At 42.0% G+C, this 24,162-nt stretch overlaps 3 protein-coding genes across 3 annotated transcripts; all 3 read left to right on the forward strand.

The window, feature by feature from the left end:
* The first annotated feature begins 2,104 nt into the window (after window positions 1-2,104).
* LOC109478116 (integrin alpha-8-like) lies at window positions 2,105-18,493 on the forward strand. Its single transcript, XM_019779603.1, has 31 exons — window positions 2,105-2,422; window positions 4,558-4,685; window positions 5,197-5,291; window positions 5,583-5,700; window positions 6,081-6,157; window positions 6,468-6,516; window positions 6,708-6,806; window positions 6,965-7,009; window positions 7,344-7,414; window positions 7,657-7,734; window positions 8,081-8,133; window positions 8,497-8,602; window positions 8,891-8,993; window positions 9,178-9,287; window positions 9,633-9,723; window positions 10,089-10,134; window positions 10,547-10,657; window positions 11,132-11,187; window positions 11,646-11,794; window positions 12,232-12,363; window positions 12,704-12,774; window positions 13,078-13,231; window positions 13,534-13,703; window positions 14,009-14,098; window positions 14,427-14,529; window positions 14,853-15,032; window positions 16,219-16,347; window positions 16,795-16,905; window positions 17,310-17,414; window positions 17,749-17,874; window positions 18,281-18,493. The coding sequence occupies exons 1-31, from the start codon at window positions 2,217-2,219 to the stop codon at window positions 18,374-18,376; spliced, it is 3,258 nt and encodes a 1,085-aa protein (XP_019635162.1). The 5' UTR covers window positions 2,105-2,216; the 3' UTR covers window positions 18,377-18,493.
* Window positions 18,494-19,648: 1,155 nt separating this feature from the next.
* LOC109478036 (protein Asterix-like) lies at window positions 19,649-21,597 on the forward strand. Its single transcript, XM_019779494.1, has 4 exons — window positions 19,649-19,750; window positions 20,113-20,209; window positions 21,029-21,126; window positions 21,456-21,597. Exons 1-4 carry the CDS (start codon window positions 19,695-19,697, stop codon window positions 21,520-21,522), a joined length of 318 nt encoding a protein of 105 aa, XP_019635053.1. The 5' UTR covers window positions 19,649-19,694; the 3' UTR covers window positions 21,523-21,597.
* A 1,364-nt stretch (window positions 21,598-22,961) lies between these two features.
* LOC109478019 (translation initiation factor IF-2-like) lies at window positions 22,962-24,137 on the forward strand. Its single transcript, XM_019779469.1, has 2 exons — window positions 22,962-22,965; window positions 23,332-24,137. The coding sequence occupies exons 1-2, from the start codon at window positions 22,962-22,964 to the stop codon at window positions 24,135-24,137; spliced, it is 810 nt and encodes a 269-aa protein (XP_019635028.1).
* Window positions 24,138-24,162: the final 25 nt, after the last annotated feature.

Consider the following 24,162-nt stretch of genomic DNA (forward strand, 5'->3'; position numbering starts at 1 on the left):
TATTTTGCCGCTCCGAAATTGGGCAGGACACAGTGACATAGCACAGATAACCCAAGCTTCCTATGATTGAAAAAGCCATTACCCTGATTTAAAGGACACCAAATCACAAACCCTGTACGTTAACGCAATCATGTTACTAATTATACAATTTCTCCATCCTTTCATCATTTAGAAGATCACCAAAAGACTACGTTTCTACTAAGATCACAAAACCCACTAATTATGCAGAATGTGGGACTGTTCATTATCCACTGCCTCCAAAGAAGAAGTCGAACCCCATAATAGCTAGCGTAGTACTAGTAGTAGAAGTTCTTTCCAGACAGTTGTTACCTGTCTCCTGTTACTGTATTGCAATGAGTATTATACTTGATTGTAAAAGCAATTAGCCTTCGGGCATGATTTTGCAAATAAAAGTTATTAATTATACAATGAATAACATTTCGTATCGGTGTCACTCGAAATAACGTTTTACTCTACGTCGGGCATATCTTATCATATTCTTGAAGAGATTTTGACTATAAACTTTGGATTTGCCTCATGTTTTTTTTCATATTCGTACGTTTTCGCAAATTTCTTCCTGTGATTCTCACAAGTTTCGTGCGAATTTCTAGCCTCTACCAGGCTTGAGGGCGCAGCTGGAAATAGTAGAAATTGGCCAATTTATAGAGAGATATAACACGCCGAGGGAGTTTAGCCATCCATTGTGGGCCGGCAAACTGTAAACTGGATGGCTAAGCTCCCTTGGCGTGTTATATCTATTTGACCAATTTCTACTACTAGTATTTCCAGCCGCGCCCTCAAGCCTGTTAGAGGCTAGCGAATTTCCTGAATCTTGTCGAAAATCCACACGAATGCCTTGTCAAGCACCCCTTTTCATGTTTTACTTGTCTTTGCCAGGGAGGTCTAAATGAGAACCTGAGATTGTCTTTGCCAAGGACAAGTGGTGAGATGTCCTTGGGTCATATCAGTCCCCTCAAAGGCGTCGTCGTCCCCCACAAAGAAAGTGGTCAAAATTCAGTTAAACGCCGACGCTATGATCGCTAATCGTCCTCGGAAACGCGTCAGAAATTGCATTACCTTCTCCGAGAATGAGATTGAATCGAACGTTACTCAGGGCTCTTCTAGCCTCTGTCACAGGCTACTTGGTGGGCGTTTTAATGAATAAAAAAATTAATGAATGAAAACCTTAGCTGTACATATTCTATTGAGTTAAAAAGGTTGAATATACAAGTACTAGTGCGAAACCAGTGTGAATATTGTGATCTGTTTTATGTGGATTCGACTTCTTGCTTTTTTTTGCAATGATGGGACTCGCGTGTGTAAGAATAGCCCATGTTTTGTGATCTACGTTTCAATATCACGATGACGATGGACTATTCACCAATCACTACGGGCCTTCTGAAGGCTTTTTGCTATCAAAAAACGGTTATCCTTTAGAGTAAGCAGCAGTGATATACATAAGAAACATTAGTACGGGTATATAGGACTCTCCGTCAAGTGGCTGGTATGGAGACTAGTGTTTCTGCATGCCAGTCTGTTGTAGTAATATTCAACCCCGGAAGTCTGACAATGGATGTAACATTGAATCACAGGGACGAGGTCAGGGGTCAACCCATATCTCGTTTCTCTTTTTCTGTTTTTTTTTTTTTATTAACTTAAAGAGCTTGCGTAGTGAGTCTTGCGTGGGGCAAGTTGTTCTTTAAAATTTTACAACTTTCTTCCGCAAATGTGGCAATTTTGGGCCCCTGAACTGGTTGGAAGTTTGTTGCACGTCTTAAAGTGTGGCCAGGTGTGCTATAGCCAGGTGTGTCGGAACGTCCCGTACCTGCGTGACGCGACCCCTCCCGGTTTTACCTGTATTTCCACCTGCATGCACTGAGATACCCCCAGGCGGTATTGCACTGTTTGGGTGCTCCAGAGGCTCTCTATGGGGGTTTTCCTCTACCCTTAAAAGATCATTTCAAGACATCTTCCGTCACGCAAACACATTCGCATTCCCTGGTATTTTTTACTACATCGGCTAATATTTCCTCTCAGTTAAAGTGCCAACAATTAGGATGTTTTTTTCTGATATACAATTGGTGACAAACCCCATATTGACCCACCAACGACCCTACCTTGCTTCCTGTCAGACGTTACACCGGACATATTCTCATTTGCCAAAACAGATGCGAAGGATATTAGAAAATTAGCCAAATTCTACACCAACGGCAGCTATGGAGCGTCTTTCGAGGTTATTTTCAGGTGCCAGAGGGTCTCTGAGACCTCGCGACGTCCTGTGTTTATGTGTTCTGCTATGTCTACAAGGTGTGACATGTTTCAACGTCGACACTGGAGATTCTACGTCCCGAATTCTTACATCGGACACGGGCAGTCTTTTCGGGTTCTCCCTGGACTTTCACACCGACGGTGGAAACACCTGGTGAGTACATCGAGTTATACGACTGACATACATGTCTTGTACTGTATACGACGCGTATACACTCCAATATAAGCCCCGTATAATATGTTGAAGACAGGTCTGGCACAGCTGGGTAACAAACAATTACAGTGATGATAGTCTCAAAAACAATGTCCGGTTTTCGTTTCAAAATGACGATTTTTTCTTCTGATAACTTCCGATGGTCTGATAACGATGATTCATTAAAAAGACAGCAATCAGAAAACGCGAATTAATTAGCAAAAAAATGAAGGCACGGCTTATGCAATGTATGTACTACATTCCTACAACACATTATAGTAATCCCTCTTATCGATTGACTTTATCCACACGGCGCCTACTGTAGTGACTGCCTGGTTTTCACTCGCGTAATTTGGCACCGAAACACGGTTAACGGATACTTTGGTACTAACATTTAGATATCATAATACTTTATTGTAGACAATGAGTAAGGTGGACCAAAAACAAGGAAAATTGTGTATTCATGCGTGCATACGACCTATACAGGGCGACCGACCTTTCTGCAAAACAGGCCCGAAATATTGAATGAAAAGAAGGCGTGTCAATTTGGTAGACCTTCTGGAAACAACAGATATGATGCAATATTGAGTCGGAATGTCCGCTGCCAAAATTAGCTACAACTTCAAATCCTAATTCGATTATTCTAACTAAAAGCATCCGTTCCGAGAAGGAAAAGATACAAGCGTCAGCGAGTCTTTCTGTTTATACTACAAGCAACCTGCACATACCACGCAAATGGACTCTTTTGTTACATCGACTCATTTCTAAAAACGGACGGTTATGACAGCAAAAACACACAAGAAAACGTCTGTGTTCGCCACAAGAACAATTTCTACATAACCGCATCGGCAACGCATTTTAACAACCCATTAAGCATGCCCTCTGACACGGAAATGTTATCATGTTGATACGTTAACTTGTCATACTAGGCTGACCCCCAAAAGATATCTTGTTCAAAAGACTCCCCATGTATGTATCAATAATAGATAAGGCATGTATAATTAACGAGGAGAAACAGTCGCAGAGAGGGTAATGCTTACCGATCGCAGTGATATTATTTGGCGTTCCAACGACAGGCACTTAGCCTAATGTTTCCAAAGGTGTAATTATGTAAAACACTCGCTCAACAAGTGGGCGTCTGTCTAGTTCCACTTCTTCTATTTGTATCGTGGTTTGCGAAGAAATTGAATATAACAAAATATACACATTGTGCTTTTACTCATATATCTATATTGATGCATATGCGTTACTGATACTAGTGTATCATACACATCTAACGTAAGCAGTAGTAAGTGGCAAAATTACGGAGATAAGTCTAATATCTATTCTTGCACCTTTTGTGTATGCCGTAACTATAGCTATCGTATTGGGATATTGTAACTAATTAAACAACCAACTAGCCCAAAACAAGTAGAAAACATTCCTTAACATGCTTACTTACAACCGAATACAGAAAGAAAACACCGACACCAAAAAAATCGTAGCTGTCTGGTATTTCGTGGAACCCACAACAAACGATACTACAGGCGCGTACATGTGTTAACAGTGGGAACATGTGGTGTGGTTACATTCACAACACACAGACAAAAGATGGCGTGACACGGTACTAACACTAACGGTGGTCTAGGGTCAGTCTGGATCTCATTCAGTAGAGCAGTGCAGCACGCAAACTATGCTGGTATGGCGGCTGGTTATATTGACTTGCCATAGCTAGCTTCAAGCTTGATTCAAACTGTCTAAAAGGCCCCAGTACACTTACGGAATCGAAAAAATGTAGAGGTCTATTCCTGTGTAAGTGGATCAAGCAAAACCAGTTACAGTCCGGTGTTATATATATACACAGCGTACACTACAACCTGGCCTGTTACATCTGTATCTGTATCTGTATAGCTGGTATAACCGCCTTTCGGCGTAACACACCAGCTTCGCAGGCACGCGCGCGGCACGGCGGCAGCTGGCTATCTGACGGCGGTTTGCTACCAACCCAACAACCCAAACTTGTGAGGTTTCAAGAGGCTTAGAATGTATATACAAACGCAGAATTTTAACCTTACACACAAAGACAGTTGAAGGTAAAGATTCCATCTTGAACACAGGTTGTTATCGGGCGCGCCACGTGCCAACACTAGCCAACCGGGGGTGGTGCGGGGAGGGGCCGTGCTCCGCTGTGAGGTGGACCCGGCCCAGCCCGACTCCTGTACCGAGATCTCCTTCGACTCAACAGGTATGATAACTACAGATCTAACCTTTACGAAACTTCCTTTAATGCTCGATGGTTAGAAATGGAGATATTTACCTTTTCTTTTGGTGTATTTTCTTGTGAAGTGTATCCGCCACAGGCTATTTCTTGTATAGTGCATAGATTGCATTCGATTCAACAGGTAAAACATCAGCCCAAAACTAAAGAAACATATTGCAATTTACCAATAGTGTCTTTGTTTAATATTCTTTTCAATCGTAAACCCACAGAAGCGCCGAATAGATGTTGTACTTGTAAACGTCAATCTGTCCCCGTCCTTGGTGCTGAACCTTCTCACACTCTCACACTGTAGGGCTAAAATGCGCAGCGGAGTAAAAAAAAAAAGACCACCTTTTCTTCAGTAACTCTTGAATCAGTACATATACTGTCCTATACTTTACTGTACTTTTTTTAAAGATATATAACTTTCTGAAATTGATACTGTAGGTTCGTGTCTCTTATTGCAGCTAACTTTTTCTCCTGTCTCCTTTAACAGGCCCGCAGACGGTCGACGGTTTCCAGGACCAAAAGTCGGACCAGTGGTTCGGCTTTTCCGTCAAGAGCGCCTCTCCTGCCAAGGATGTGGTCGCTGTAAGAGTGGTTTAACCTTTAACACAATGGAATAGCCGTTTGGCTACCAATGCTCCATTGATTACATGGTTATGTAGCAGGGAGAAGGAGAAGGTTAACTTATTTGTGGTGGTCTAATCCGACTCTAGGTCTATAATTTTATGTTCTCAATGCTTAACATAAGACAAGCCGATTTTTTCTGAACACCAGATATGTGCACCTTTGTATGTGTTTCGCGTTTCGGATACGTATCCTTGATTGTCAAACTAACTTTATTCAGCGTACTTAACTCGATTTTTGTCTGCTCCCCAGGCCTGTGCACCCCTATACGTGTTCTACTCCCAAACCAACCACACACGTGACCCTGTTGGCAACTGTTTCCTGGCAACCAACGGGATGACAACGTTCAACAACTACTCTCCCTGCAGAGGTTAGTTTTGCCCAAGCACTTAAACATAAAGTTTTAACATGTAGTTCTTTTTTATTGTAGCAAAAAGTCATATAGAAAAAATAAGAACAATCTATCGCCTTACAACTCTGATTTGGATGTTAACTCTAAATCTTGGCATAACACTAAGAAGTCAAACAATAAATAATAGTCTAAATCTTAATGTGTTGGGTTTGACTTCTTGGATACAATCAAGGACATAAAACAGATCAAGCTTGTCCCCTTTCCCCAAACACATCAACAGAATTGTCCACTGCCCCATAGCGCTACATGTAGTGGGTCATCAGGTCAAGGAATAGTCTCACCTTTGACCTGGCCCTCTGAGGTACCCCAACATGTGATTGTTTCGTGTGTATTCCCAGCCCTAGATGCTCGTGCACTCAATGACAGGACGCATCATGGACAGTGTGAGAGTGGCTTCAGTCTAGACTTCAGCAAGGTACACATTTCTTAAACCATTACATAGGTATTTGGAACATTTTCTTCTGTAACATGGTAGCTATTAGCCGCGGCGACTGTTGCAGGGCTTCTCTTGCTTGCAGTCTTTTACATTAGCCCTAACAACAGGGCTAATGTAAAAGACTGCAACTTTAGTGCAAGCAAGAGAAGCCCTGCAACAGTCGCCGAGGCTAGGTAGCGTTTACTGATAGAATCTATCCATCCATATATTATATTGTCATCTGCAAATTAACACTACGGTACTTCCACCTTATTATTAGTGTTTTCTACTTGTTTGTTGATAATTGCAGGACTCAGAAGAAGTGTTGGTGGGTGCAGTGGGGGACCAGTACTGGACTGGTAAGTGCACTAGGATTTTTGGCGACACCACAGGAGTGGTGCCAGTAGTACTGTAACTTAAATACATTTCCTGTTAGTAACAAGTGACTTGGTTTTTGGATAGGGTTGGATTATGGTCAAAAATGATGAAGGACTTTGGAAACTACCGGTACATGCATGTTGTCAACTGCTTTCCTTCCATCACATTTCAGGTACATTGTACACCCTGGACCTCGAAAAAACTAGTGACCCCTATAATAATCACATGTACTCAGCACTACCACGCACCAATGAAGATGACTTTCATCTTGGTAAGTTGTTCTATTACTCATGATTTCAATAAATGACTTCACAGTGCTATTGGTGAATGACAGCCTCTGCTATAAAGTAGGACTCTCTAGTATATAAATAAAAAAGTAAGTATTGCATAGGTCTTGAAACTGATTGTTTCATTTTGTCCCTACTTCAGCCTACTCAGTAGCATCTGGTGAATTCACAGGAGATGGAAACCCAGGTGAGAAACTGAGCCATTTTCAATACAGTTTGTGTTACTTAAACCTTCAGCAGACTAAATAGTCCTTTGGCTAGCAGCTTTCTTCGGAGTTACAGGGTTAGGCAGCAGGGAGAGGGGTTAGTACATTTATGGGGAAATCAGACTGTGAGAGAGAGAGAGAGAGAGAGAGAGAGAGAGAGAGGAGAGAGAGAGAGAGGGAAGGGGAGAGAAAGATGGTTAAGGGAGGACATGAGAGAAGGTACAGGAGAGAGAGGGGACAAGAAGAGAAGAGGAGAGAGATATGGATTTAGATACTCCAACAATCCATAATTGCTCAATCTATGTTCTATTTCAGACTATGTGGTTGGTGTGCCAAGAGCAGGGGGAGATCCAACAACAGAAAATCCTAACTTTGTGTCGGGGCAGGTAGGAACGAATTATCATTTTCAAACATTTCTGAAACCGGTTTGGGAAAAATGACGTTAAATTCGGTTAAAAAAAATATTGATAATCTAGAAAAATATAAGTTTAAATGTTGGGGATATTTAGATGATGAATTTTTATGTACAATTCAAAACTCAAAGTAACCAGACTTTAATACAATATGTTGTTGTGCAAAGTGATGTTGCAGATTGACATTTTGAAAACGTGACATGTTTTTTTCACAGGTGAGAATTTTGTCCAAGGGACCAGGAAGACGTTTAGAAACCCTGACAACTGATCCAGCTGCTCTGGAAAGTAACCAGGTAAATTTCTGTCTCATTCATACCTCATAATCACAATAAATAAGTAACATCTGTGTCCATAATATCACCAGGGTCCATAATATCGCCACCTTGAGAAACAGCGTGCTTAAAGATATTTTTACTGCAACATACTTTGGTATGCAGTCCTGCACACCTCAAATGTACATACCTAGGGCATGTTGCAGTAAAACTATCTTAAAGCACACTGTTTCTCAAGGTGGCGATATTATGGACCCTGGTGATATTATGGACACAGATGTTACAAAGGACTGTCTGGAAATTTGTGTTTTGGTATGATTGTATTTAGATGCATTATACTTACTTAACTTGTGGAATTTCATTTCAGTTTGGGTCAAACTTTGGATACTCTGTGATTGTACAAGATGTAAACAATGACGGGTAAGTCACTGCCTTCTTTTCAGCTAAAGGACAAAATGTTAGTGCTTTTTTTTCAAAATCCCAAGTGAATATGATTACATCTCTTGCTTTTGAATATAGGGAAATCACAAACATACCATTAAACAAATAAAGGTGTAACAGTGGGGGGTTTATAGGCACTACCAACTGACCCGTCCAATGGGGTCTAGACCTTTTAGCGGAGCGGTTAGAGCGGCTGGCTATGAAGCTCTGGTGCCCGGGAGGTCGTGGGTTCGAACCCCGGCCCGGGACCAGAAGGGTTTTTACTGGCTCCTCCTTGTTTCTTACAAAGGCACCAGAAAGATTGTCCTGCTGTGTAATGACTCATTGTTTCCTGTGCACCAGACTTGATGACATCATGACAGGAGCACCCATGTACAGTAGTGAGGGCTTCCAGCATGTTGACTTGGGTGCAGTTTACATCTATCTACTCACACAAGCAGCTCAGACAGTAAGGAGTTTATTTACAAGATTATTTACTAAGACTGTCACTCATCATTATCAAAGATGATAAAAATGTCAAGACCTAGACACAGTAAATGTTAAACAGGTTGTGGCCAAGCTTCTTTACTTCTACTAAAACTGTAAGCTGACAAAAATGTTTTGAAAACTGTAAAAACTAGGAGACATAATAGGTAACTGTGTGGCACATGGGCTAAGGAAATGGAGATAGTACCACCAAGTGCATTATATAGCTTTTATTCTGTTTTCTAAACTTTTGATATTGTTTTCTCCACAGCCAACTTTCAGTGCACCTACCGTACTTATGGGGAAGTCTGCAAAAGGACGCTTTGGAACAGCCCTCGCTGCCCTGGGTGACATCAACCAAGATGGATTCAATGGTAAACTTAAGAATATTTTTTAACAGAGAGGCCAAGAACACAGTGTGCCTAATACCTAACAACTACACAAAGAGTTCTCAGTCTGACATGTTTTCAAATCCAGACTGGCCATAGATTTGTACAGAATGAGACTGACAATATCTGAAAAAAAATTGAATCTCAAATCATCCTTTGCTGTCCACAGACATCGCTGTAGGAGCCCCGTATGAAGGGTTGGATGCTGGCAGTAACTGGGGAGTCGTTTACATCTATCATGGGTCAGCCAACGGCATCAGGGCTGAGAAACCTGCACAAGTAAGGCTAAAAAACTACAGGATAGAAGAACCAATAGGAAAGAAAACTCAATGGAAAATGGATCAATGAAAACCCCAAGGAAGGGGGAAAGAAAAAAAAGAACTTGTATGTGATTTCCTAGGAGGAAAGTTGAATAAAATGGTTACCCAGTAACAATTGTTTGCTGCACAACCAGAGGATAGTATTTCAGCACCAAGGAAAGTGAACTTGATAGAATGCTGCTGGTTGTTCATTTTTGGTACATGCGTAGCTTAGGGCAGCAACGGAAGAATTTCATGACTATAGAACAATTGATAAATCATTTTGGTACTACAAACAAACAACCCCCCTGTCTTATCCTGGCAGGTTCTGAGGGCCTCAGACTTTTCAACTGACTTGAAGGCCTTTGGCTTTTCTCTGGCTGGAGGCGTGGACGTTGATGGTAACCAGTATCCAGGTGGGTAATGTTACTTATTAATATTAAGTGACTTTTAATTGATTAGTTAATTCATGTTCTATGCTACCAGTGTCAAGAGACTTTTAGGAACTTGTATTTCCCCAAAACTATCGTAGACTGGAACTTGCTGCCACCAACCACAGTAGGGGCATCATCACTAGAAAGCTTTAAACAACTCCTGCAATCAAATGTGCAAAGATTGAGTGTAATAAGTCGTTCGGTGTGATATAGCTAGCTGCCGACGCGCCTCGTGCCTGCGAAGCTGGTGTGTTACGCCGAAGGGTGGTTATACCGGCTATACAGATACAGATACAGATACAGGAACTACAAAATGTACATCATTAACTACACCTTCTTTGTTTCAGACATGGCTATTGGTTCATACCTAACAGACAGAGCTGTTGTTCTGAGGTGAGTGTTTGATGTGTAAAGAGTTTCCATCTATCTACAAATCACTCCACTTTCAATTTTTCTTAGTTCTGCAAAAGAACACAGACAGTGTTTTTCAGATATACTGAATCTAAACTGGAAAAGACAAAGACATTACTGCATGGTATGCAAAGAGATCTGATGTACAGTTGCACTGTAGATATTAGCAGTGTTAATAATCTTCTATGTGCCATTGGGTTATTGCGGTGCCACTCACCACAAACTCATCAAACCCGAGAACATTTGTCCTGCCTTCCATTGTATTGCTACCATGGTTTCAACCACACACTCAAAGATACTAGAAACTCACAATTCTCACTGTGACATGAGGTTTTTTATGAGATACTAACTGAAATTGATTCATGGTGTTGTTTTCTCCTAACATTTTTCTCAGGTCCAGACCAATTGTAAACATGGCTCCGAACCGCCAGGTCCTAACAGTGACGCCTGAACTGATCAACTTGGAGAGTAAGGCTTGCACTAAGGACGGGGTCAACGTTACATGGTACGGATAGTTACTGGAGCTGATATGTATGATATATTGTATAATGTTGATATCAGGGTAGAGCTTCACTGCTATCCTAATCTCAAAGCAGATCCATAGGTGGCAAAATGGTAACTTTCTGGCAAATGGATACAGCCTGGCCAATTTGATACTGTCTTTGCAGCCACCAAAAGATCTGTTTGGAGATTATGCTATCCAAGGAGCATGTATTGGAGAGGTTTGAAAATGAAATATAGTACACTGCATGGGCCAGGAAGATAGCAGAAAAGGATGATTTCCACTTGATCCATGTTTTTGTTCATAATTACCATCCCAAGTATGCTTGCATAGGTGAGCAATTATTTCACTACTTCAAGAGGGCAAATCAAATGTCATCTCCACTCTTAACTGATACAAGTTATAAACAGTACTGAAAATTATCTCTTTGTTGACTTCTTATTCTTAGAATAAGATCAAACATATGTTTTTTTTCAGTTTTGATGTGTTAGTGTGCTTCACCTATGATGGAGTCAATGTGCCAGACCAAATAAGTAAGTAGCTTTTCTAACACAAACTATCCTAGTGTTCAAGGCATTATTCTGATCATAGACAGCTTAATATGAAAACTGTAGGTTGTGTTGTGCCCTAAAAGTTTGTCGCAATCATGAGATGGCACATCAGCACCATGGAGAGTGAAGATGGTAGGAAATGTAATGGAAGGGTGGATTGTGTTATCCCTTGTTACTTCCGAGATGGAAGTATTGTTTTGGGTGGTGCTAATATATGGTTGGTTTGCATGTTTGGATTCCAAATTATTGACTTGGTAGACATTGGGTGTGACAGGGTTTTACCCGATATTCCCTAGGTCCAAGAATAATAGCGAAGAAAGTTTCATCATACAATCAAATGAGTCATAATGCATTCTTTCATGTACATGTAATTCATTAACTAATGGAAACTACATCTACTCCCCCAAAGGCCAAAATTTGTTATCATTGTTGTTCCCCAGATGTGGATGTAGAGATAGCCCTGGATGTTCAGCAGACCGTGAAGCGTGCCGTGTTCCAGAGCAACAACATGGCCGTTGAGCGTTTCTCTGGTTACATGGTCGACAAAGGCTCCTCCTGCTCTCTCATTCAGGAGAAAGGTCTGATACAGGTAGGTGTGGAGTTATCTTCTGGCAGAGTCTCAGGCCAATAAATGTAGTGTGTGGAAGTGGTGCTGCCCCTCTGTAGATCAAAAGGGGAGTGTCTGAATCCATTTTATGCTGTTCACATGACAGCTACTCTCCTGGACTATCACATTACAAAGGTCTTGATAACACCGTCTTTTAATGTGGCAGTGGCAAAGTTATGAAAATTGATGCAATAGCATGCTATAAGAAACTTCTTCATGGGTCAGAGTTACTGTTAGCTATGGTCAACTATTCATTGCACTTGTCAAAAAAATCTAAGGGAATTGAACTCCATCTGTGTTTGTTTCTTTGATTATATTCAACATAATCAGACAAGCTGAAGGTTAGTTAGAATGAAGTATTTCTTAACATTTTTTTTCTTTTTAATTTGCTTGTTTGTTTGTTTGTTTGTTTGAAACAGAATGACATCCAGGACAAGCTGAACCCCATTGTAGTGCGAGTGAAGTACAGCCTGACTGCACCCACAAGTGCACAGGTGGGCCAGCTCACTCCGGTGCTGAACAACAACAAACCCAGCTTGGAAACACAACAGGTTCGTATGACTTACATTTCATTTTCATTTTTATTTATTTATCCAGGGGTAACATATCGCCAATGGCGGTTTTCAATGCTCCCTGCACAGAGCAATACATAATATGATAACAGAAAAAGTAAAAGAACTAACTTAGGTACGATCATAATCGTCTTGATAATAAAAGAAACAGGACAAATTAATAACGTACAGAAAACAAACTAAATAAATATGACAAATGATGACATACGTACACACCAATTTGATTTCTTGGTTTTTGGACATGTCAATTATTTTCTACTTGAGAAAATAATGTATCATTCAGGAAATGAATCAAACCCCAAATGCTGATATTTTTCAGGTCAGCATCCTTAAGGATTGCGGTCCCGACGACAAGTGTGTTCCAGACTTGAAGATTGTATCAGTATCAGCGTAAGTTCCTTAAAAAAATCTGTAATTCCTTTTTTTAAGAGCAAGAAAAAATGCTTTCAGGCTGACATTTTCTTGAACTTAGACTGCACAAATGTCTAAGCCTTGCAAGATGGCAGGAACAAAGCACAAAAACAGGGATGGTGAATGATTATGCGTGTGGGAGTGAATGTGTGCAAGTATGTGTGAGGGTAAACTCTCTACAATTGGATAAAAGAGTAAAAAATGTCTTTGATGCTACAGAAGAGTGCTGAATGCCACTCGAAACATCTGGGATCTAATCCAAGGTTCTTACCTCTCTCTCAGCACGCCCGAGTCTGGTGTGTATGTGGGGGACCTGGACACAGAGCTGGTAGTGACTGCAGAGGTGGAGAATGTGGGGGAAGGTGCGTACGTGTCAACACTGTCGCTGTCACCTCCCTCTGGAGTGGACTACATCGGTGGGGACATCACACTGGCGGTAAGGCCAATACAATCTGTTTTGTAGCTCATAAGCTGACAAAAATACAGTGTTACCAATTACAAAACAATGCAAGCAATTATTCTGTCATGAAAGTCAGCCTTGGTAACTTTTCTTTCAACACAAAGAATTGTTCTCACCTAGAGCTTTTGACTTTTCTTTTGAGTTTGCAGTTGTACTAGTAACTAACTGCAATGCAAGACACTCAGAGCATGATGTATATTATACATGGAAGACTACTGTGAAAATTTAACAATTGAGAGATTCTCACAAACCAGTTCCAAACATTTTTTTTACCTCAGACTCACACAGGAAGCAGTAACTGTGACCTTCTGGAGGTCGATGGCAGCAAGGTCGTGCAGTGTCCTCTGGGAAATCCATTTCAAGGTCGTGCGACAGCCATGCTGCGTTTTTCCACCCTGTCACTTGTAGGGGCAGACGACAGTCTCACCTTCCTGTTCTATGCTAACAGGTAGGTTGTGTGATTGTAAGGAAAATATTATTCTGTTGGGGATAGAGATGTGGAGGAAGTATTGGTTTGGGTGGCTGAGTTGTACTGTTGTGGGTTTGTGTCTCAGCTTGTCCTTAAATAGCATGGTGGATGAGAGGTGACTGTGACAGTTGATTGATAGGGAGGTCTTGCCTGAAAATGCTAAATTTTCCCGGAGGTTGCACATTCTTGCAGAAGATAGGGATATAAGATATCCTAAACAAAAACATCATTAGATATTTAGCAAATTTCTAGCTGTGATCAATAATTTTTTTGTGCCATTTCAGCACGAATGATGAGGATGTTGCGACACTGGCAGACAACACCAAGGAGCTGGCCGTACCAGTCAAAGTCAAGGCTGGGGTCTCCCTACTGGGGTGAGTTTCCAAATTTGATAATTATCAAAAGTACTCTTTGCATGAGAGGTAGGAGCTGCAAGCAACATTGATATCTTTGTAGACAGTAAACCGATAAAGGGGGTAAAATACCCTGGTATGTTCAGAAATGACACACCCTGTGTTCTGATATCCCAAAGCTTGAACGACACTAATCCTATTCCCTACTGACTGAATGCAGGGGTGTGACTGTGTCTGAACATAGGGGTATTGGAACATAAACATTAGGGCTATCTCCATACAACTTGTGTTACAGCATTACTTGTATGTCAGGTTAGAGTGTGATGATTTCTTGTTACTGCTTCCCCAGAGCATCCATCCCTGAACAGGTGGTGTTCACCAAGAGAACAGACAGGCCCAACCCCATCACCAAACAGGTTGATGTCGGGCCGGAGGTCACACACAACTATGAGGTCAGTACTGCCTTTTCTTCTCACTTTCTCTCTTGCTTCCTTTCTTCCTTCCTTCTTCTATGCACTTTTGTCATTCAATCCCTCCTATTATTGCTCTGTTTATTCCAGACTTCACTTTTCCTCATTTCCTTTTTTACCATCCCTCCTTTTTCTTGAAACTGTAACTTCCTTCATCATCTGCTTCCTTCTATCCATCCTTTCTTCCTTCAAGCAATCCTTATAAGTGGAAAAAGCATGGTAATTTCCTGATACATTGAAGCTGTATTTACATTAATCATACACACATGACATTTGTCTTACATTTTGCGACTTCTGTTCCGCAGATCAGGAACAGTGGTCCCAGTGACATTGGAAGTGCCAAACTGACCATCATGTGGCCCTCGAGACAGAAAGATTCGGACATCCTGGACAACGCCTACATCCTGTACCTTCTGGACGCAAGTGTGACCCAGGGTCAGGGCCAATGTGAGGTCAAGGGGTCAGGGGTCAACCCTGGGGGTCTGGTAAATATTTTATTTTACTTTATTTTGTGTGAATTCACTTTCCAAGCAATATTGATTATTGAGACCCTCTCCCTCTGCATTCACATAAAAGTAAGATCGCCAGAACAGCAAGAAAGTAACAATAATGACGTGAAAAGGATCAAATAAAATAATGGTGTAGCTTGCAGCTGGTGTACAACAAGATTGCAAGTCAATCCACTAAAGCAACCTGTCTGTCTCAGAGGTAAACTAGTCTTGTACACTGACATATAATTATGTTGGCCTTTGTGTGGATAGTGTTTCGCACTAAGGACAGGCATGTTTGTATGTATGTGTGTGGATGGTGTTCAGCACTAAGGACAGGCATGTTTGTATGTGTGTGGATGGTGTTCAGCACCAAGGACAGGCATGTTTGTATGTGTGTGGATGGCGTTCAGCACCAAGGACAGGCATGTTTGTCTGTGTGTGGATGGTGTTCAGCACCAAGGACAGGCAGGTTTGTATGTGTGTGGATGGTGTTCAGCACCAAGGACAGGTACACACTTTGTGTGGATGGTGTTCAGCACCAAGGACAGGCAGGTTTGTCTGTGTGTGGATGGTGTTCAGCACCAAGGACAGGCATGTTTGTCTGTGTGTGGATGGTGTTCAGCACCAAGGACAGGCATGTTTGCCTGTGTGTGGATGGTGTTCAGCACCAAGGACAGGCATGTTTGTATGTGTGTGGATGGTGTTCAACACCAAGGACAGGCATGTTTGTATGTATGTGTGTGGATGGTGTTCAGTACTAAGGACAGACATGTTTGTATGTGTGTGGATGGTGTTCAGCACCAAGGACGGGCATGTTTGTCTGTGTGTGGATGGTGTTCAGCACCAAGGACGGGCATGTTTGTCTGTGTGTGGATTGTGTTCAGCACCAAGGACAGGCATGTTTGTATGTATGTGTGTGAATGGTGTTCAGCACCAAGGACAGGCAGGTTTGAATGTGTGTGGATGGTGTTCAGCATCAAGGACAGGCATGTTTATATGTGTGTGGATGGTGTTCAGCACCAAGGACAGGCATGTTTGTATGTGTGTGGATGGTGTTCAGCACCAAGGACAGGCATGTTTGTATGTGTGTGGATGGTGTTCAGCACCAAGGACAGGCATACATAGACATACCTTGTGTTCAGACCCTATAAAAGTCTAAACACTGTGCTATCTAATACAGGAGGCTCCCTCCACTTCTGAGACGACCACCTCAGCCTCCAGACGCCGGAGACAAGCGGAGACAGATGAAGGTGCAGATGATGGGAGCGTCACAGATGCTGAGAAACAAACAGCACAGGCCACTACCCTGGTCAGTACTCATGGCTATATTCCATCATCATAGTTAACCCTCATATGACCCCATCAGGGGTAAGGGGAGAGTTGAGGTCCCAGGCTAGTACGGCAGACCTCCAGCCTTGCAGGGAACGACTCAACAGTGGGAGCCCTCACAACAGTGCCAGGCAGGGCATTCCACTGGGGAATTGTACGGGGCGACAAGGAGTATTTTGCATATATATGTCTGTCCTTAGAATTTGAGGTGGTGGCTTCCCCAAGTGTGCCACTAGGCTGGTTTAAGTAGAGTGTCAGTAACTTGTCAACTTTGATTACTAATGGAAGAAAATGCCACATGATTGAGTGATGAAAGTAAAAGAAAAGCTATGAAACTCAGCCAGCTGCGGCTGAAGAAAGTTTGTTTCATGTGTAGAAAGAACTTTACTAATTAAGATAACTTGATGCTATGTTGATTCTTCCCCAGGACTGCTCGAATACCGACTGTGTGGAGATAGAGTGCACGATCGGTGGACTGAGTCTGGGCAGTGCTGTGGTGCAGGTCAGGGCTCGACTGTGGGAGAAAACACTACTGGATGTGAGTACATACATTACATTTATCTGCCCAGTTTTATATATCCTTCACTGTGAAAGACAATGTTTTTTAGCAGTCTCCAGTGACTAAGTGCAACAGCCCCTAGGTATGCAATGATAGCAGCTGGTACATGACCAGTCCTGTCTAATGCACATGGTCCATGCATTTGATTTTGTCATCAGATTTTTGTCAGAAACAAACTTTCTTCATGCTCAGATTAGTCTTGCGACCAAAGTTGAATTAAGTCTTTCATCACAGCAGAAGTCAGCAGCTAACAGCAAACTGTATATACATGTGCTGGTAGTTGAAAAGGTTAAGCTTGGGGTAGTATGCAAGACTGAGGCAACAGAAAATTGAGTGCCTGATTTACACCAGGCCTATGATTAATATTTTTGCCCCCCCCCCAGGCAGGGTACCAGGAGACGAGAATAGAGACCACAGCAAACCTGGAGGTGGTGCAGCTGCTCCCAGCATCCCTCGCAGCTGACTCACTTCCCTCTGCTACACACAAGGTACAGCACAGGGGTAACATCCATTTCACTATGACAAACATAATTTGTACCCACACCACAACTTAAGGTGTGATTCTTTTACATTTAGTGCCCCATTTTTACCCCAGTTCTGTCTTTCCTGAGTAACACATCATTACTGTGGCCTACACCGGTTGTTGGTTTAAATACAGAAACATACACATGTACATGAAACACACACACATACACTAGGCGTTCAGCACCAAGGACAGATGCACATACCTTTAGAAATGTGGCCTCCACTGTATGTTGACTCAAATACACATAACACACTAATGCACAAACACACCCACAACTGCTTGTCATGTCCCACCAGGTGACCACCACAGCCAACCCGGAGACGGTCAGCGTGACGTCCAGCTCTATCCCCATCTGGATCATCGCAGCGGCCGCAGCGGGAGGGCTGCTGCTCCTCATCCTCATCATCCTCATCATGTTCAAGGTTTGTTGGTCAATTCCATCTTCTCAAAGACAACATAACACAGAAAAAAATAGAAAGGTAACATTTGAAAAGCAAATGTAACACAGAAAAGACTAGAATTTATAGAAAGGTAACATTTGCAAAGCAAATGCATAATGTTTACCTTTGCATACGGTCTGCTCTGACTGTTAATTATTACTCAAACAAATTCATATATATGGTGACAGGAGTCTAAATCCCTCCTGCTATAAAATTGCAACATGATGTAACTCTAACTCTAAGTCTAAATCCAAAAAAGCCTGCCAAGTCCATAGTTTTGAAGATATTGTCACACGCACAAAAATTAATTGTTGTTTATGGCCTTCTGTGTGCCTTAGTATACCATCAATGACATGTAAATTGACAAGTGTTGTTGTTCTCCTTCCAGTGTGGTTTCTTTAAGAGGAAGATGCCAACTGAGTATCAAGCAGTCAAGCAAGAGACAGCTGCCAAGAGACACAGCAAAGACTTTGAAGATGCTTAAGTTTATACAGATGCGACGTAATGCCGCACTTTATGGATGATGCCAAATATTCTGCAGAAATACAAAAAATGTTTTGCTTTTTTTGCTATAGAACTCTAGCTCTGAATGTTTTACAATAATTTCATGACTATTGCATGATATCGTATGGCCAAGTGACATTGACCAATGAGAATGCTTCATTTTGCTGTAACCAGCTGTCATTATTACTCTTTGCTAACCAGTTGTGAATTCTCTGCATAAATCCAACATGATGCCCAAGCAGTCTGTGACTTTCAGAAGTGATTTTTGCATTAAATAAACACTGTCATACACTTAACTGTAGGTAAGCCACATGTAACTAAGCAAGAAATCATAAAAGTTCCAATAAAGACATTTCCTGAAAAATTACAGATACCTTTACACTGCTTTTAATAAAAATGAGGATGCAAAGACTATGTTCTGATATTATTCTGAATCAACATAGGAATATTAAGTTTCCAAATCTTTTCCCATAGAAAAGTGACAACAATCTTACCTTTGAATGATGTTTAATATATATGTGTGTCTAATACTGCATGTTGATGGATACTCGATCTATCTATAATAATGATTCCTCAAGGTTGTCACCAAAGTCCTAAACTTTCCATCTATTTGTGCCCAGACTACTTGCAGAATCCTTCACATAAGAATCTTGCCACAATAACGTAAAATAAAAACATTTTTGGAGGCATTTTGAAGACTTTAAGGGTATAAACCATTATGAAAGCTCCCTGCTACAGAGAGAGGATACAGAAATTCAAATCATGACCTCAGTAACCACCAACGCATTTAATTAAAGTTCAGGATATCACAATTGGTGCCATAATTGTTCCAAGGAGCTTCAATTCAAAGTCTCTTCTGTGAATCGTTAAAGTGCAAAACAAAATGCACTAAAAAGGCACACTACGATGTAGCAAATTAGCGTAAAACAATGACGGAGCCTACCTTACATCTGCTTGGAGATTGATATAGCCACCTGGCAGGTTTACCTAAAACTGCAGGCCACAGAACCTAGGTGTGGGTAGCATCCAAACAGTATGTAGGTATTTAATTCACAGGATTCGCAAGTTTTGTCGTTATGAATTCATGATTTTTGAATAAACAATTTTACATTGTCTATTTCTCTCTCGTGTTTATTGATTCTGAGCATAGTTTGGTTCAAGATTGCTATTTGCTTTGCGTGTGGATGCTGTCATGGTGAGAAAGGCGTGATTCGGGCGTTCTTCCCTGATTTCCTATTTCAAAACCAAACTTTCCTGCATATTCTCTCCTTAGTAGCAACTAAAGGCGATAGGAAATCATGTCAGGAGCACCTAACAGTTCGTCGGACCCAAGAAGACCCAACAAAGTGGCCAGGTGAGGCCGTAGGATTATGTTTAGCTTGATGTGCATGTGGGGAGGGGGGCAGGCTTTAAAAATATTTATCATTTTATGAGTAAGTTGTAACGTTATACACATTCATATGTTTACAGTCTTCATCATATTTGTGGTTCTACCTCACTAGTACAAATTTTGCAGGGGTTCAAAATCTTCAAATTAAATTTCAGAAGGGTAGAGCCTAGAGGTAAGATAATCCTCATTTTGGGAAATTATAAATTGAATTTCACTTGTGATTTTTATTACCAATATTTTTCTAATGAACTTATGTCTGTTTTGTATACAGAACCTTATTCCCGGAGTGATAATGATGTTTGTTTGTTTGTTTATATTTTGTGTAGGTACAAGCCCCCATCCCAGGAGCGCCTTGACGACCCCACCCCAGACTACATGAACCTGCTGGGGATGATATTCAGCATGTGTGGACTCATGATGAAGGTACAGCTTGGTAGCCCCCGTGTCAGCCTTTTAGCTTTTGTCCGCACCCCACGATCTGTTATCGGCTAGTAGCTGTTAGCCCCAGTGTCAGCTTTTTTACCTTTCGTCCGCACCCCACAATTTGCTACCGGCTGTTAGCCTGAGTGTCAGCCTTTTTAGCTTTTGTCTGCTCCCCACGATCTGCTACTTGCCGGTAGCTGTTAGCCTGAGTGTCAGCCTTTTAGCTTTTGTCTGCTCCCCACGATCTGCTACCGGCCAGTAGCTGTTAGCCTGAGTGTCAGCTTTTTTACCTTTCGTCCGCTGCCCACGATCCACTACTGGGGGCCCACAAACCCTTTTCCATAGAGCGTAATCGACCATTTTGATTCTGCGTAGAGCGTAGACGGACCACTCTAATATTTTTGCGTAGAGTGTATTGTCGCCATTTTAATTCTACATAATGCGTTGAACTTGTAGCCACCTGGAATTTATCATAAAGTGAAATCGAGAGGTTTCCGAATTCAGTGTAGAGCGTTGTCGGGACCCGCCCTTGCAGGCCCTCATTACTGGCTGGTAGCAGACAAAAGCTAAAAAGGCTGACACTCCGGCTAACACTAACAGCTTGGTAGAAGAAACACTAAAATTTCATTATGAATGGAGTAGAGTAGAGGAGAGTAGATCAGCTAGGTAGGAAGATCTCTTCCTGTTGGGGACACTCATCCAATTACTGAACTGTCACTCCATGCTTGTGGATGCATCTATTACTGTATACCGGTATGTGTTTCAATGTTGTACAATTGAAATGTCGTTCTCAACCCTGCCTGTATGCTTGTCTGCCAGATGAAGTGGTGTGCTTGGGCTGCTGTCTACTGTGCCTTCATCAGTTTTGCCAACTCCAGGTCATCGGAGGACACCAAACAGATGCTCAGTAGTTTCATGTGAGTTGCCATGGATACTGGAATGTTTGTCTTATTATAATGATGTACAGCTAGTTTCAGACTATTGTATCATCTCTAAATACCTATCAATCATCTATCATAAGTAAAAAAATGTATCTATGCAGGGCTTGGAATTTGGAAACAGGTTCACTGCTAGTCAATTAATAGGTTGTGCTTAAAAACCTGCCTCCTCCAACTTCTGCAAGTCTCTAGTGTCACTGAAGAAAGGTAGTGAATACTACCTGAAACATCTGACCATTTCCAAAATCATATCGTTTTTTTTATATTATTATAATATTGTAATGGTGTTTTTGTCTGTTCTGCTGTAGGTTGTCCATCTCTGCAGTTGTGATGTCCTACCTACAGAATCCACAGCCCATGCAGCCTCCATGGTGACACAGGAGCAACATTGTAGAACTTTCAGTAATCTTAAACAATCAACAAAAATTTTGATAGCTTCCAACACATTTCATCCTATTACAGCTTGGCCGCATATCTTTGCAAACTTAGGACATTCTTTGGATAGTCATGAATGTGTCCTTAAAATTTCAGCTTTCTTATGGAAAAGGCTTCCTTTTAATAAATCATATCCTTGTAAGCAGTTGGTTCTGTAATAGCCAGCTTGAAAGCATTAGGTTGGAATGGAGTCATTGTACATCAACTTTTGAACTCCAAAACTACAGAATATAAACTTTCTGAAATTGCCTTTTTGTCATCCTGTAATGCATGATTTTATGATATTAGTGCTTGGTTAGTTTGTGAACCAAACTTAATTAAATACCACATACATGTATATACATACATATGTGACACAATAGACATACAAGGCATGTACAAACCTCTTTATTCAAGTCATCAGTAGAAATACTCTTTTTAGTTTACTGTGGCTGATGTTAATAAACCTTCCTCTGTAAAGTTATTTTGTCACCCTACTTTTGACTGGTAACCTCTGTAACGTTATATGGAAAATGACCAACATTGTATGATTATCATGAAAGTTCATTTGTGTTGGTAGTTGCATGTTTAAAGTTAAAATTTTTGATCCAACACAAAAAAGTTCTCTCACCTAGAGCTTTCGACCAGTCACTATTATATTATAGTCTTCCTCAGTAGACTGACCCAGTGAGACTCATATGGTTATATATGGAGTTAATGAGGAAAACATGAATTCTGTTGCAAATTTGACAGTAGTTAGATGACTGTAATTTTGTTAACGACTATTTGCTAACGAATAAATACTTTTTCCCCCCTGTCTTGATTCAGGTGTTGTGTGTGTTAGATACACAATAGAAATGTCTGCTTATTACTAGTATTCCATGAGACCTCTGCATTGTATTGGGATTGGTACATTCACAGCTGAAACTCACGATCCCTTCGTTGCATTGCTATCTAGTTTGACATGTCGTCAGCTAATATGTGCAAGATGAAGGACTTTCTTTATACCATAGTAATTTTCATAACTTATGATTTTTTAGACAACACCCCCATATTTGTGAAACAGGTCATTTATTTCACCGCACTTTGTTCCAAGCAGATATTATATGATTCTGCAGCTGTTGCCCTCCAAGACACTACAATAATACAATACAATAAAATACCATACATAATATACAAGACCCCCCCCCATCGAATGGCATGATCCGATGAACAACTGTGTTACCTACATCATACATGTACGTTGTTCTCGAACAATCATCACTACCAGGAGTTACCATGGACACTACTCCATTGTTCACGAACGAACACGGTATCTGTACACGTACAGTCAGCTGTGCCTTAACTTACCGAGGTTTGAGTGAGATTTCTAGTCGATTTGAAGACAAATCTGAATCAAAATGGGTACGTCGGAATCTAAGCCGAAGAAATTGGGGTGCGCATGCTTGCTGACCCCTCTGAGGAAGCTGAGGAGGAAGAATAATATAGTCTCTAACTTTGGGAAGGTGGAAACTCCGGTGGCGACACCTTCCACTCCCAAGCCGGGACTTTTCGCTCGTCTGAAGAGATCGACACTGCCACCCGGTGATATTTTTTTCTTTCTCCGGGACAAGTCAGAAAACGTTACACAATCTTCCATCCCAGTAGTAACAGTTACACGTGCTTAGATATTTGCGCTTAGTGCGTTTTCTAACTCTTCGCTTCGAGTGTTTCTCGGTACATTCACAGTGTATTTATTTGACTAACCACCTGTTATGTATCGTTCTACAGGCGTCATTCTGGTAGAGTCCGCCAATGCGCCCAGGCCCAGGCCTGCATTTAAAATCACTTGGTCATCAGAGGAGGATATCTCAGAGCTTGACAGCGAGATCTCAGAGTACGGGTACGAGCCAGATCGGATCTCCGAGTCAGAGGGGGAGCAGAGTGGCTCCGAGTCAGAGCGGGATCAGATCTCAAGATCCGAGCAGGATCAGATCTCAAGATCCGAGCAGGATCAGATCTCAGGATCCGCCGAGCAGGATAAGATCTCAGGATCTGCCGAGCCAGATCAGATCTCAGGATCAGATCAGGCTGAGGAGATCTCACAGCCTGACGAGATGTCGGGATCAGAGGTTGAGCCTGATCATGACGCCGACGAGGAGCCAGAAGTAGGGCCAGAGGCAGAAACCGCCGCTAACATCACAGAATATGAGGCGAGGCGATCATACTGGTACAAGTACCAGTACCGCTCACAGGCAGTGGATGCGAGCTCAGATTCTTCTTCAGAGGATGAGCGGCCCATCGCTAAGCTTCTGACCGAGGTCCTGGCATCACAGGAGGCATCACAGGAAGCCTCAGAGGAGGCATCAGATGCAGAGGAGGCATCAGAGGCAAACACCAAGCGCAAGGTGTTCAGCCGGCATCACCGCGTTGCCCCGGCACCCCAGCAGGCCGCCACCCCGGAGGGCGCCGCGGAGCTCCCCGCCGACGTTTCGGTCCCTTCCACCGCCGAGGAGCAGGAGCAGACCCGGGAGCGTCAGGGGGTCCGGAGGATCCAGGTCGCAGAGGCAGGAGATGGTCTTCCTCCTGTGGCCTAGGGTTCAGCGCGGAGGATGTGGGGAT

Source organism: Branchiostoma belcheri, unplaced genomic scaffold, assembly GCF_001625305.1.
Source record: "Branchiostoma belcheri isolate BF01 breed outbred unplaced genomic scaffold, Haploidv18h27 scaffold42, whole genome shotgun sequence".
NCBI classification, from domain to species: Eukaryota; Metazoa; Chordata; class Leptocardii; order Amphioxiformes; family Branchiostomatidae; genus Branchiostoma; species Branchiostoma belcheri.